This window comes from Electrona antarctica (assembly GCF_951216825.1).
Source record: "Electrona antarctica genome assembly, chromosome: 20".
NCBI lineage: Eukaryota > Metazoa > Chordata > Actinopteri > Myctophiformes > Myctophidae > Electrona > Electrona antarctica.
In genome coordinates this window covers 34595334-34606328 of record NC_136801.1, presented here as the reverse complement: position 1 = coordinate 34606328, position 10995 = coordinate 34595334, and the positions used below count along the sequence as shown (strand labels likewise).

The following is a 10995-nucleotide window of genomic DNA, read 5'->3' as shown; positions in this document are numbered from 1 at the left end:
AATATGTCCCCCTATGTCCCAACCAGTTGCGTGAGATCAGCAACCAAAGAGCTTCTAGATCCCCAAGTCTGTAAGCTAAAGACCCAAGGAGATCTGGCTTTCAGCACCATAGGGCGTCGCAGTCCCGCCCCCTCCAGAGACCCGGAAAATAATTCCCCGTTCATTTTCCTCATAGACCTTTCAAAAAGTATTTATTTAAAGACGTTTACGCTGCGGACAAAGCCAACTCTTGTCGTGACAAATCATGACAATAAACACAATGTTTTGGGCCGAACAAATAATTAGAAAGAAGAAAAAGAAAGGCCGGTTGCAACACTTTTTTTGTTGTTTTTCTTCTTTGTAATTATTTGTTTGGTCCAAAATATCGTTTGTTGTCATGATTTGTCACGACTCGAGTTGGCTTCGTACGACGCTTAGGTCTTTAAATAAATACTTTTTGAAATGTCTATGGGGAAAATGCATTGGGAATTATTTCCTGGGCATGGCGTCGTCATGAAAGGGGGCGGGACTGGGCCTGGTGTCGTCATGAAAGGGGTGGCGGGACTGGGCCTGGCGCCGTCATGAAAGGGGTGGCGGGGCTGGGCCTGGCGTCGTCATGAAAGGGGGCGGGACTGGGCCTGGCGTCGTCATGAAAGGGGTGGCGGGGCTGGGCCTGGCGCCGTCATGAAAGGGGTGGCGGGGCTGGGCCTGGCGTCGTCATGAAAGGGTGGCGGGACTGGGCCTGGCGTCGTCATGAAAGGGTGGCGGGACTGGGCCTGGCGTCGTCATGAAAGGGGGGGCGGGGCTGGGCCTGGCGTCGTCATGAAAGGGGGCGGGGCTGGGCCTGGCGTCGTCATGAAAGGGGGCGGGGCTGGGCCTGGCGTCGTCATGAAAGGGGTGGCGGGGCTGGGCCTGGCGTCGTCATGAAAGGGGTGGCGGGACTGGGCCTGGCGTCGTCATGAAAGGGGTGGCGGGACTGGGCCTGGCGTCGTCATGAAAGGGTGGCAGGACTGGGCCTGGCGTCGTCATGAAAGGGGTGGCGGGGCTGGGCCTGGCGTCGTCATGAAAGGGGGCGGGGCTGGGCCTGGCGTCGTCATGAAAGGGGGCGGGGCTGGGCCTGGCGTCGTCATGAAAGGGGTGGCGGGGCTGGGCCTGGCGTCGTCATGAAAGGGGGCGGGGCTGGGCCTGGCGTCGTCATGAAAGAGGGCGGGGCTGCGCCTCTCTAAATCGCCAACACTTTGGAACACACTTCCATTCTGCTGCTGCTTATTATTATATTGCTGTTTGTGTTGTGTTTTCCGCTGCTTATTTTGTCTGTTTTGAATGTGTAAAGCACTTTGTAATGCAATTTTGAAAGGTGCTAGTTTTATTATTATAATTATTATAATAAACTTGAAACTCAAAAGTGGATGAATTGAATTGGTATGAAGGACCCCAATGGAAACAAGCTCACTCAGTGTGTGTGTACCTGTGCTTTCCCGTAGAGAGCGCGGGGGCTCTGAGGATACTGCTGCACCAGGGCCTCGAACGCACGCAGAGCCTCGTCCGACTTACCCTGGAAAACACCATTGTATAAACATTATCAAATAGGAATAGGAAATATATAACACTGCATGAAATACTATGTAGTCTGTAGTCACACTGTAGTCCAGGGTTCCCCAATAGGCGGCCCGCGGGCCATTTGCGGCCCAAGGAGCGCCCCCTTGCGGCCCACGGAGGAATTTCTTTTTGGGGTTCCAAATATAAATGGCATTAAATGGGGGTCAGTAGCCTATGCATGTCAAACTGGGCATCCTTTTCAAATGGGGTCTTGTCCTGAAAATGAATTTTCAGGGCAAGACCTCGACCTCACGCGTGCGGAATCGGCCCCCAGCCTGGTACCCTAGTCAAAATATGGCCCTTGAGGAAAATTAATTGGGGAACCCTGCTGTAGTCTATTATCTTACCCTGAAAACCATTATAATATACAGTGTGTGTGTGTGTGTGTGTTAGAGTGTGTGTGTGTGTGTGTGTGTGTGTCCGTGTGCGCATGTACCTTTTTACGGAGCTTCTCGGCTGCATCGATCTCCGCCTTGATTGTTTTATCCAATTTATTGAAGAGTTTGGGCTTCTTTTTCTTGGCTAGAGAGAGAGAGAGAGAGAGAGAGAGAGAAGTACATTGTTCTATTTTGATTGTCTTGTTCCACTTCTGCTTTGGCAATGTACCGTAAACGTACGTTTTCTAATGCCAATAAAGCTACTTTGAATTGAATTGAGAGAGAGACCGACGTTCTCAGACCCGCGGGCCGAGACATAACAGATATTCGTGATGTTTCAGGGCTCACTCACTCACTCACTCACACACACACACACACACACTCACACACTCACACACTCACACACACACACACACACACAATAGAATAGATAATAATTACTACAGAGGAGAAATTACCAACCTTTCTCTTTGATTTTCTCCTCTGCTTGACTCTCTGTGGCTGCTATGGGAGAGGAGAGCGGAAATCAGGAGAGGAATAATGAAATACATTTTATATTATTATTACACTGTTTATGATGTATTAGTCAGTGATGAAAACTATGTCAGTACTCGCGGGAGTGTGTAGGAATACTGTCAAAAAGGATGTTTTGGTATAATCGGCCTCATGGTGGCGCTATAACAGGCCCATGTGTTTTAACCCATTCAGGACGCTGAGGACGGGAACCCCTTTGTGTTTTAAGCATCGTGTTACACTTTAGCTATTGGAAAATAGCAGATCTACAAGCTCATAGCACAGCACCGAGTGCCGCGCTATGAACTTGTAGATCTGCTATTTTTTAACATGGTTTGGTGAAAATCTTTTTTCCCCACATACAGTATATGAATATATTTATTTTTAAAGACTTGTTTTTGGCTTTTCTGCCTTTATTGATAGTATCAAGTGAAGATAGACAGGAAAGAGGGAGAGAGAGAGAAGGGGAGAGACACGCAGCAAAGGTCGTCATGAACGGGACTCGAACACGCGGCGCGCTGTCAGGCCAAAGCCTATATGTGGCATGCGCCTGGACCGCTTGGCCAGCGGTCGCCCCACTGTATATATTGTTATGACTGTTATAGAAACAACAGTCAATACCGTCATAACTTTATTATAACATTTATTGTCAGACTAATATTCAGACAAAGATAATGCACACCAGTTACTTTGCTTGCGTATCATTTTAGTTTTATTTCTGATATTTCTTTTATTATTATCATCATTCTGAAAAAGATACGTAAGAAACATATTTTTTTGGTCAAAAAAGTTTTTATTAAGAACAGGATATAAATGATTATATAATTGGTACAGTACACATTTTTTCCTTTTTATGAAAAAAAACAGACAAAAAGAAAACCTGCTCAGTGAGAATCAAATAGTAAGATGATGAAATAGTCATGGAAAACAACATAATCTGAAATGAAGATGTACAGTCAGCACTGAATGTACATCCTGTCCATTAAGTGCTTCTACTCAAATAACGGACGAGGGGCAGCCAAACCTTATCAAACTGTCCCTCTTTGTTTTTCAAGAAGTACTTCATTCTCGTAAGAAACTATTTGATGCAACTGAAAACATGCAAGCTTTGAGAAAATGCCTTCAATATCCTTTCCCTTAGTGACAAATAGAATTCAAACATTTGTGTTTATAATAATAGCAGCACATATACTATGTGATATATTTTTGTATTTTAAAACAAGTGTTAAGCTCTATATTAATTATGATTATACAGAAAATAAATCACTAGACTTAAAATGATAACGATACTGATATACAGCATTTGCTCGAGGCCTTTGGCAGCCAGTTAAACTTTCCCCGATAGCCATATTAGAACGCAGTAATCATCGTTGAAGAATAAGACTCTAACCACATTGAACATATCGGTATGTCTTCCTGACCTCTGTGCAGGACGCGCTGAACTCTCCGGGCCGGGTCATCAGACCGTTCAGATTGGACCTGAGGTCATTGAAATACGTCGTCAGCTCCGAGACCGGCGCGCTCAACACTCGCTCCACGTACTCGTTGCGGTAAGCGGTTCTGTCGTCGGAAGTTATGGGGCAGACGCGGTAACTACTACGACGACTTCTTTGGCGCTCTTGCATCACCTCGGTGCAGCTGAACGTCACTTTCTTCTGCATCTCTGTGTCCTCGAGCGCGCAATAGTTGGGCCAATATTTAATCTTTGCTCGCAGCACAAGTCTGGTGGTGGAGATCTTGTGCCGCTTGTACTCGTCCAGCAGCGCGGGCAGTCTCGCCAGGTAGAAGCCGACGAGGTTGTGGGCGGCGGAACGCGCGTCTCGGGAGCAGTGCGTCCCGCACGCCGTGTGCTCGATGTTGGCGGCGTGCGCCTGCAGCAGCACGTGGAAGGCCGCTCCGTTCGCCCACTGCTTCAGGTAGCGGCTGGACATCCGCCCGCTCATCATGACGTGGCGCAGGTGCGTCAGCTCTTTGCTGAGAACGCCCGCCGTCGTCCGTGCCTCCTCCAGGTGCCACGCGGCGGGGTGGCCCACGTGCACGGCCGCCTGCTTCATGTATTGGTCCATGGTGACGCGGATGGCGTCCGACTTCTCGTCGTGGAAGACGCGCCGCAGCATCTCGCCCGTGTCCTGCGGCGTCTCCCCCGGCATTGAAAACTCCAGGAAGAAGGAGAGGAGGAAGGCGCCGAGCCCCACGGCGTTGGGGATTTTGGTGAAGGGCCCCAGTGCACTGCCCAAGGTGCTGACGAAGCCGGGGAGCTTGTTCAAAGTGTTCGCGTCGGCCAACTTCTCCTTGAAGTACTGCTGTAGAACCACGTCCGAGTCGGGATAGGAGTACTTGCGCAGCGAAGGGTCTATGCTGACGTCAGGCAGCAAGCTGTTCCCCACGTCTCTCTGGATGACATGTTGAATCTCGCACGGCAAACGGACCGAGTCGTACCAGGACATCTTGGCTGGTCGTGTGCTAGGGTCTGTGTCAGTCGCTACAACGATCCTTTTAAATCTTCCCAGACCACTCCCCCACCCCCCCCCCCCCCAACACACACACACTCCCATCAAGGCCGTTAAAAAGAGGAAGCTCTGAGGGTCATTTGAGGACAACATAACACACGTGTTGTGCGTGCGGCAGTGAATGTGAGGGGGCGAGTTATATAACTGGAAAGGCCGCCCTTTTCCCAGAAATGAAAACATTCAGTGTCAAGACTAGACTTGTCTAGAAGACAAGGGGGATTTCTGAGAAATGTGAATGTTAGAGGCATTTTGGGGTAAAAGTGGGGAACTAGGCTTTTTAACATAATTCAAGGGTGCTGAATCTAAAAAGTGCCAACAATACAGATACTGTAAGTAGAAAATAAAATAAAATAAGAGGGGTGCATGTGGACCCCTTTGAGTACTAATTTGCATATTTAGGAGTAGGTTTAGCACTAATTACATTAAAAATGCTGTAATCACATTGTCTAACCCTCAGAACATAGATATAGACACCGTATGTGTCAGTTTAGCTGTTGAATGAAGAGATCATTCAAAATTGGCAGCCATTTTGTCATGCAAATTAGAAGTTTAAAAATGAAATATTTCACTTGGGAACGTGCATGTTTTTTTCTGATTCGGCACCCTTGAATTATGTCAAATGGCCTGGTCCCCCACTTTTACCCCCAAATGCCTCTAATCTCCTTATAGAAGGCCTTTTTTATATATAGTCCAAAACGTATAGGCTAAGGTCATCTGTGCCAAATGTCATGCTTTTATCAACTATCACGTCAATTTCCCACCTAACTACCAGGGTTCACCCCTCCTCACAGTGTGCGTGTGTGCGTGCAGACACGGTTAAGGAGACACGTGCAATAAGAACAAGACTCTTAGGATCAGACATTCCAGTGCATTTTAACCCATTTAAATAATAAATAAATAAATACAAATTCTTCTAAATCCTCCAGTTTTCTGAAATAAATATTTTCAGGATTTTTCAAAAATAGCAGATCTACAAGCTCATAGCGTGCCACCGAGTGGCACGCTATGAGCTTGTAGATCTGCTATTTTTCAATAGCTAAATTATAACATAATGTTTAACACCAAAAGGGGTTCCCGCCCAAAATGGGTTAACAGCCAGACGAACTTTCCGGAAGTGCATTATTTGTTTATGGGACCCTACTGGCAACTAGCGGCGAACGGTGGCGATAGCAGGCGAACAGGCGATAGTCGCAAACGTGGGCGAAAAGATGAAAATAATTCATCTTTTGGGGCGACATCGTACGGCGACAGTGGGCGATTAGGCGACAGCCAATGAAATTCAAGTGTTGCTCGCCACACTGTTAGAGGTCAGGTTAGGTGTGTGTACTGTGTGCGTGTGTGTGTGTGTGTGTGTGTTGTGTGCGTGCACACTCTCACCCTCTTCAGCTCCAGGTTCTGTTGAGGGCTCGGCTACAGTAGACTGAACCTGAGAACTTTCCACTGGTTCCACTATGGAGTCTGTTTAGGAAGAGAGGAGAGGAGGACGTCAGTAACTGGTTCAGACCGGTACGACGTGTGGGCACGTCATAAGCAGTCCACCCCGACGGGGGGCATTTTCAATGATATCAAATGAGAGAAGAATATTCTGAATTGTATTCTTTTTTTGAGTGGTGCAACCACTCCAAGGAACAGCAATGTCTGTGACTATGTTTGTGTGTGACTCATGTGTGACTCATGAGTACCAGTAGGGGCGCTGTCGTGCCAGAAACAGAGACAGAGAGATAGTATTGCACTGTTGCCTGCTAATATGAGAGAGAGAGAGAGAGAGAGAGAGAGAGAGAGAGAGAGGGTGGGGGGGGGGGTGTGATTTTTTTTTTTTAAGTTGGCCTTCCAAGGCCACCATACTTTTCGCTCTTCGTTCATCCACGGTCCCGGTCACTTCCCTGTTTACCGCTGCAGAAAGAATGCCTCGTATCTCCTCATCTAGGGAGCTCTCCGTGGTTTTGATCAGATGGATATACTAAGCTCTTCATTTCTGACTCACCTGCCTCTCGTTCAAAATATGAACGCGAGTGATCATCGAGCGATTTTATGGAAACGAGAGCAAGGTAAGCAAGCAAAAATATGTCTCTTTTTTCCGGAACGGAAGGGGGGGGGGCTTTACAGAGTAAAAGCGGCCATGTCTTCCCGGCACCCTGAGCTTCTATTTTGAAGGAATCCCGGCGCCGATTGTGTTAATGTACTAAATTAATTTCACTAGCTGATTCTGATTTGAACACATTTCCTAATAATGCTGACTCAACCAGTCAATCCGGTACACTTTCACTTTTAATTTAGATTATATGGACACATTTCCTAGAAATGGTGACTCAACCAGTCAATCCGGTACACTTTCCCTTTCGAATTCAAACTCCCACTTTTTACTCTCCTGGACCACATGCATACAATACAGACCACCTGTAGAAAATAGGGGTGTGCTGAAATATCGATATGGCGATATATATCGATACGTCCTCCCGCGATAAATAATCGATATTGATTATTAAAATATCGATATTGGAACCCCCCCCCCCCCCTTTTTTTTTTTTTTTTTTGGAAATTTGAAATGTTGTTCATAATGAAGTGATGAACAACATGTTTAGAAAAGGAGGAAATGACAGCTAAAATAAAGCAAATCCCACTCAGATTCCACAGCAACCAGAAGTACTGAATTACTGGATGGTGATTTGTCCAAAGTCTCCAAACAGCTTTGTGGGAATACAAAATGCTGCATTTTTTCAGTTCCAAGTATTTTGTAGTTGCAGATATCATGATATATCGTTGATGAAATTTCATACAATATATCGATATATCGCAAATATCGCAATATATCGAATATCGTGATATTATCGTTATCGAGGGCCTAATATCGCGATATATATCGTATCGTGAGGAACCCATATCGTCCCACCCCTAGTAGAAAACCCCTGCAGTGCAGTAGATCAGGGGTTCTCAACCCGTGGGTCGCGACCCCTCGGGGGGTCGCCAAATTATTTTAGGGGGTCCCCAAATTATTTTCAAATGAGCTTGTAGATCTGCTATTTTTAAATAGCTAAATTATAACAATGCTTAAAACACCAAAAGGGGTTCCCGCCCAAAATGGTTTAAGGTTATTGTAGCAGTCAATTTATATTGGGGGTCGGGAGGGGGCGGGGCGGGGGTCCCGAGACATTGCCAAAGCATTTCCGGGGGTCCCCGGCCAAAAACGTTGAGAACCCCTGCAGTAGATAATCGGGTACATACCAGTTTGCTGTGTGACTTTGGAGCTGGTCAGGTATCGTTGTGACTCATCTGGACAACCACACAAACACAGAAGAACCGGCTTAATCAACGTATAAAAGAACAACATTCTGTGCCATGCTATACCACGCTAAAGAACCATGCTCCACTACAACGAGTGGAATAAGGAAGTCAGTCTTTCTCACGTACAGTACTTAAAACGCTGCCGCAGTGAAACACAAACATTTACTGTGATTAATGCTGTTTGTAACGGGGATGGCATTGGATCAAAGTCGACGCATTAGGGGGTAACATTAGACCAGTGGTTCCCGAACATTTTAGCCCGTGATCCAAATTCAGAAATTTGATGTGTCCCTGGGACCCAAACTATAGTGAAAATAGCAGATCTACAAGCTCACAACATGTCGCTTCGCGCTTCGTTCTGAGCTTGTAGATCGGCTATTTTCACTAATGGTCTCCATATCTCTCTTCAATAAAATCTGAAATAGTCTCCAGATGTCTCTTCAATAAAATCTGAAATAGAGCACCGACGTCGGACGTCAATATCGGTAGAGGGCGCCAAGTCCACAGGTTCACGTACTTTTTATTTGCATTGTAATCCCCATAGGATTACAATCCTCATATATAAGAACTGTGTTTGAAAATGTCATCCCGGCCGTTTCACTCATATGGATGAAGAATAAATTGACTGTGAGAAAATGCTAATGTTACTGCAGCTGAATTAGTTACATTTTCGCTAGAAACAGACTGGCGAGACAGTTTGTTTACAACCGTTCAATGGGATTTGCACGCCTCATAAAGTGTAATAAATCACTTTGAACCATGTTAAACCGTGTGTGTCCTGTGCATGTGCACGAGAGACACAATGAAAGAGTGTGTGTGTGTGTGTGTGTGTGTGTGTGTGTGTGTGTGTGTGTGTGTGTGTGTGTGTGTGTCTCACCTATTGTCTCTGGTGTTGGTGAATCTTCAACTAAAACTGAAACAATCATCTTAAATTAGTCACATGTGTGATCTACAAACAGCTGTATTTAATAAGACATATTAACAGTTCTACTGCGTAACCCGCGTTCCCCGCTATTTAATCCAATATTCTACGCCGCCGAGATTGTTTTATTACCTTTAGAGCATACGCTGAAGTATTTGCATCTTTCAACCACGAAAATCCGGTGAAAACGGTCCGTTGGTTTGTAGGCATGTAACGATATATCGTATATCGATATATATCGATATTAATCCCGACGATATGAATCGATTCATTGAAATTAAAAAATCGATTTTCAAAAATAAATAAATATATATATATATATATATATTTTGAGGGGGGCTAGTGTGTGCTGTGAAATGTGAGCTTTAGTCATATTCCATCATATTCAAGTGCTTTTGGAGAGAAATGATAGTCACTTTCAGTAGTAGAGCACTGTAGAGGGGAGCTGTGTGTGTCTGTGACTGTGCCCAGGTGATGATGGTCGTTGTCGTTGATACTAATCAAGGAAGGCAATTATGTTTCTGCAAAAGTAATGCTACTTTTTTTTGCAATGTAGTTAAATAAAAAATCTCAGGGGAGAAGATAAATTATATAAAATTAAAAAAAAAAATCTTTAAAATATATATATTTTTTAATATCGTGAAAAATCGTATCGTGAACCTCATATCGTGATACGAATCGTATCGTGAGCTGAGTGAATCGTTACATGCCTATTTGTTATGATCAGAAGCACCAGCGGCCATGACAATGTGAAACGAAACCACAGTGCACAGCATGTTCTAGTCCAAACTAACGGCCCGTCCGGCGTCCACTTGCATTGGGCTCTGCCCCAACTGCCACCCTTAGATCTCCATATATGGAGCTGACCTGTTCTGACCTTCCATATGTTGATCTGACCTCATCAAACCCTGTACACTCAAGACACGCTCCATATATGGCCAGTACAGAATTCATTCCATATGTTGATCTGACCCCCCCATGTGCCAAAGCGCCATGCAGCGCTCGCCCAGCAGTCTGCCGTCACCCAGGCGGATGTGTGCACGCCTCCAGGGCGTCTTACTGGTTTATTAATAACATTATTATTATTATTAAAATGTAATTACCTCCTGTGGTGTCAATACTGTTTGTCCGCTCCTCTGAAACACACAATATTAATATTGTTATTACTGTATGTATTATGACAGGCAGACAGACAAGATAGAGAGACAGACAGACAGACCTACCATAAGGATGTGCGCTGTCTCGTGGGTCATCTGCAACAGAGGTGTAATGTTCGCACGCACGCACGCACGCACACACACACGCACACACACAGACACACACACACAATTACAAAGGATGTAAATTATCTGGGTGCGTCTGTTGTGCAACATTCAATGTTATTTTCCGGTGGGATGTCATCGAAAATGTTCCCCCCCCATTTTAGCCGATGAGACCGAAAATCTTAAAACGTGAATGACTCTTGATCTAAATCAGGGGTTCTCAACCCGTGGGTCGCGACCCCTCGAGGGGTCGCCAAATTATTTTGGGGGGTCCCCAAATTATTTGCAACTGAATGGCTGGAAAAAGGAAATGAAGAGTGTACATATAGTACATGATATGATATGATATAGTACTTTATTGTCAGTTCACACTGAAATTTGTCTTGCGACACAGCAGCCAAGTATGCAGAACACATATACGTACACACATTTGACATAACACAAAGAACAAGACAATTTACATACATAAAGACATGAAGACAAGAGCAATATCCACCGCTTAGATTATCCTGTGGCCACTACGACTCCTGATTAAGCCTCAAGGTCGACTG

At 45.4% G+C, this 10995-nt stretch overlaps 2 protein-coding genes across 2 annotated transcripts in view; both read right to left on the bottom strand.

The window, feature by feature from the left end:
• Positions 1 to 10995, bottom strand: part of unm_hu7910 (un-named hu7910) — a 69734-nt gene that overhangs the window by 14278 nt on the left and 44461 nt on the right. The window contains exons 10-17 of the mRNA XM_079490297.1: positions 10406 to 10435; positions 10286 to 10318; positions 9138 to 9173; positions 8201 to 8248; positions 6356 to 6436; positions 2418 to 2459; positions 2015 to 2100; positions 1448 to 1534 (exon numbers count right to left, since the gene is read on the bottom strand). Coding sequence (XP_079346423.1) covers positions 1448 to 1534; positions 2015 to 2100; positions 2418 to 2459; positions 6356 to 6436; positions 8201 to 8248; positions 9138 to 9173; positions 10286 to 10318; positions 10406 to 10435 — 443 coding nt within the window. The remainder of the gene's footprint in view (positions 1 to 1447; positions 1535 to 2014; positions 2101 to 2417; positions 2460 to 6355; positions 6437 to 8200; positions 8249 to 9137; positions 9174 to 10285; positions 10319 to 10405; positions 10436 to 10995) is intronic.
• mtmr6 (myotubularin related protein 6) overlaps positions 2328 to 10995 on the bottom strand; it is a 122224-nt gene continuing 113556 nt past the window's right edge. The window contains exon 16 of the transcript XR_013788561.1: positions 2328 to 2344. The gene's annotated coding sequence lies outside the window, so the exon portion shown is untranslated. The remainder of the gene's footprint in view (positions 2345 to 10995) is intronic.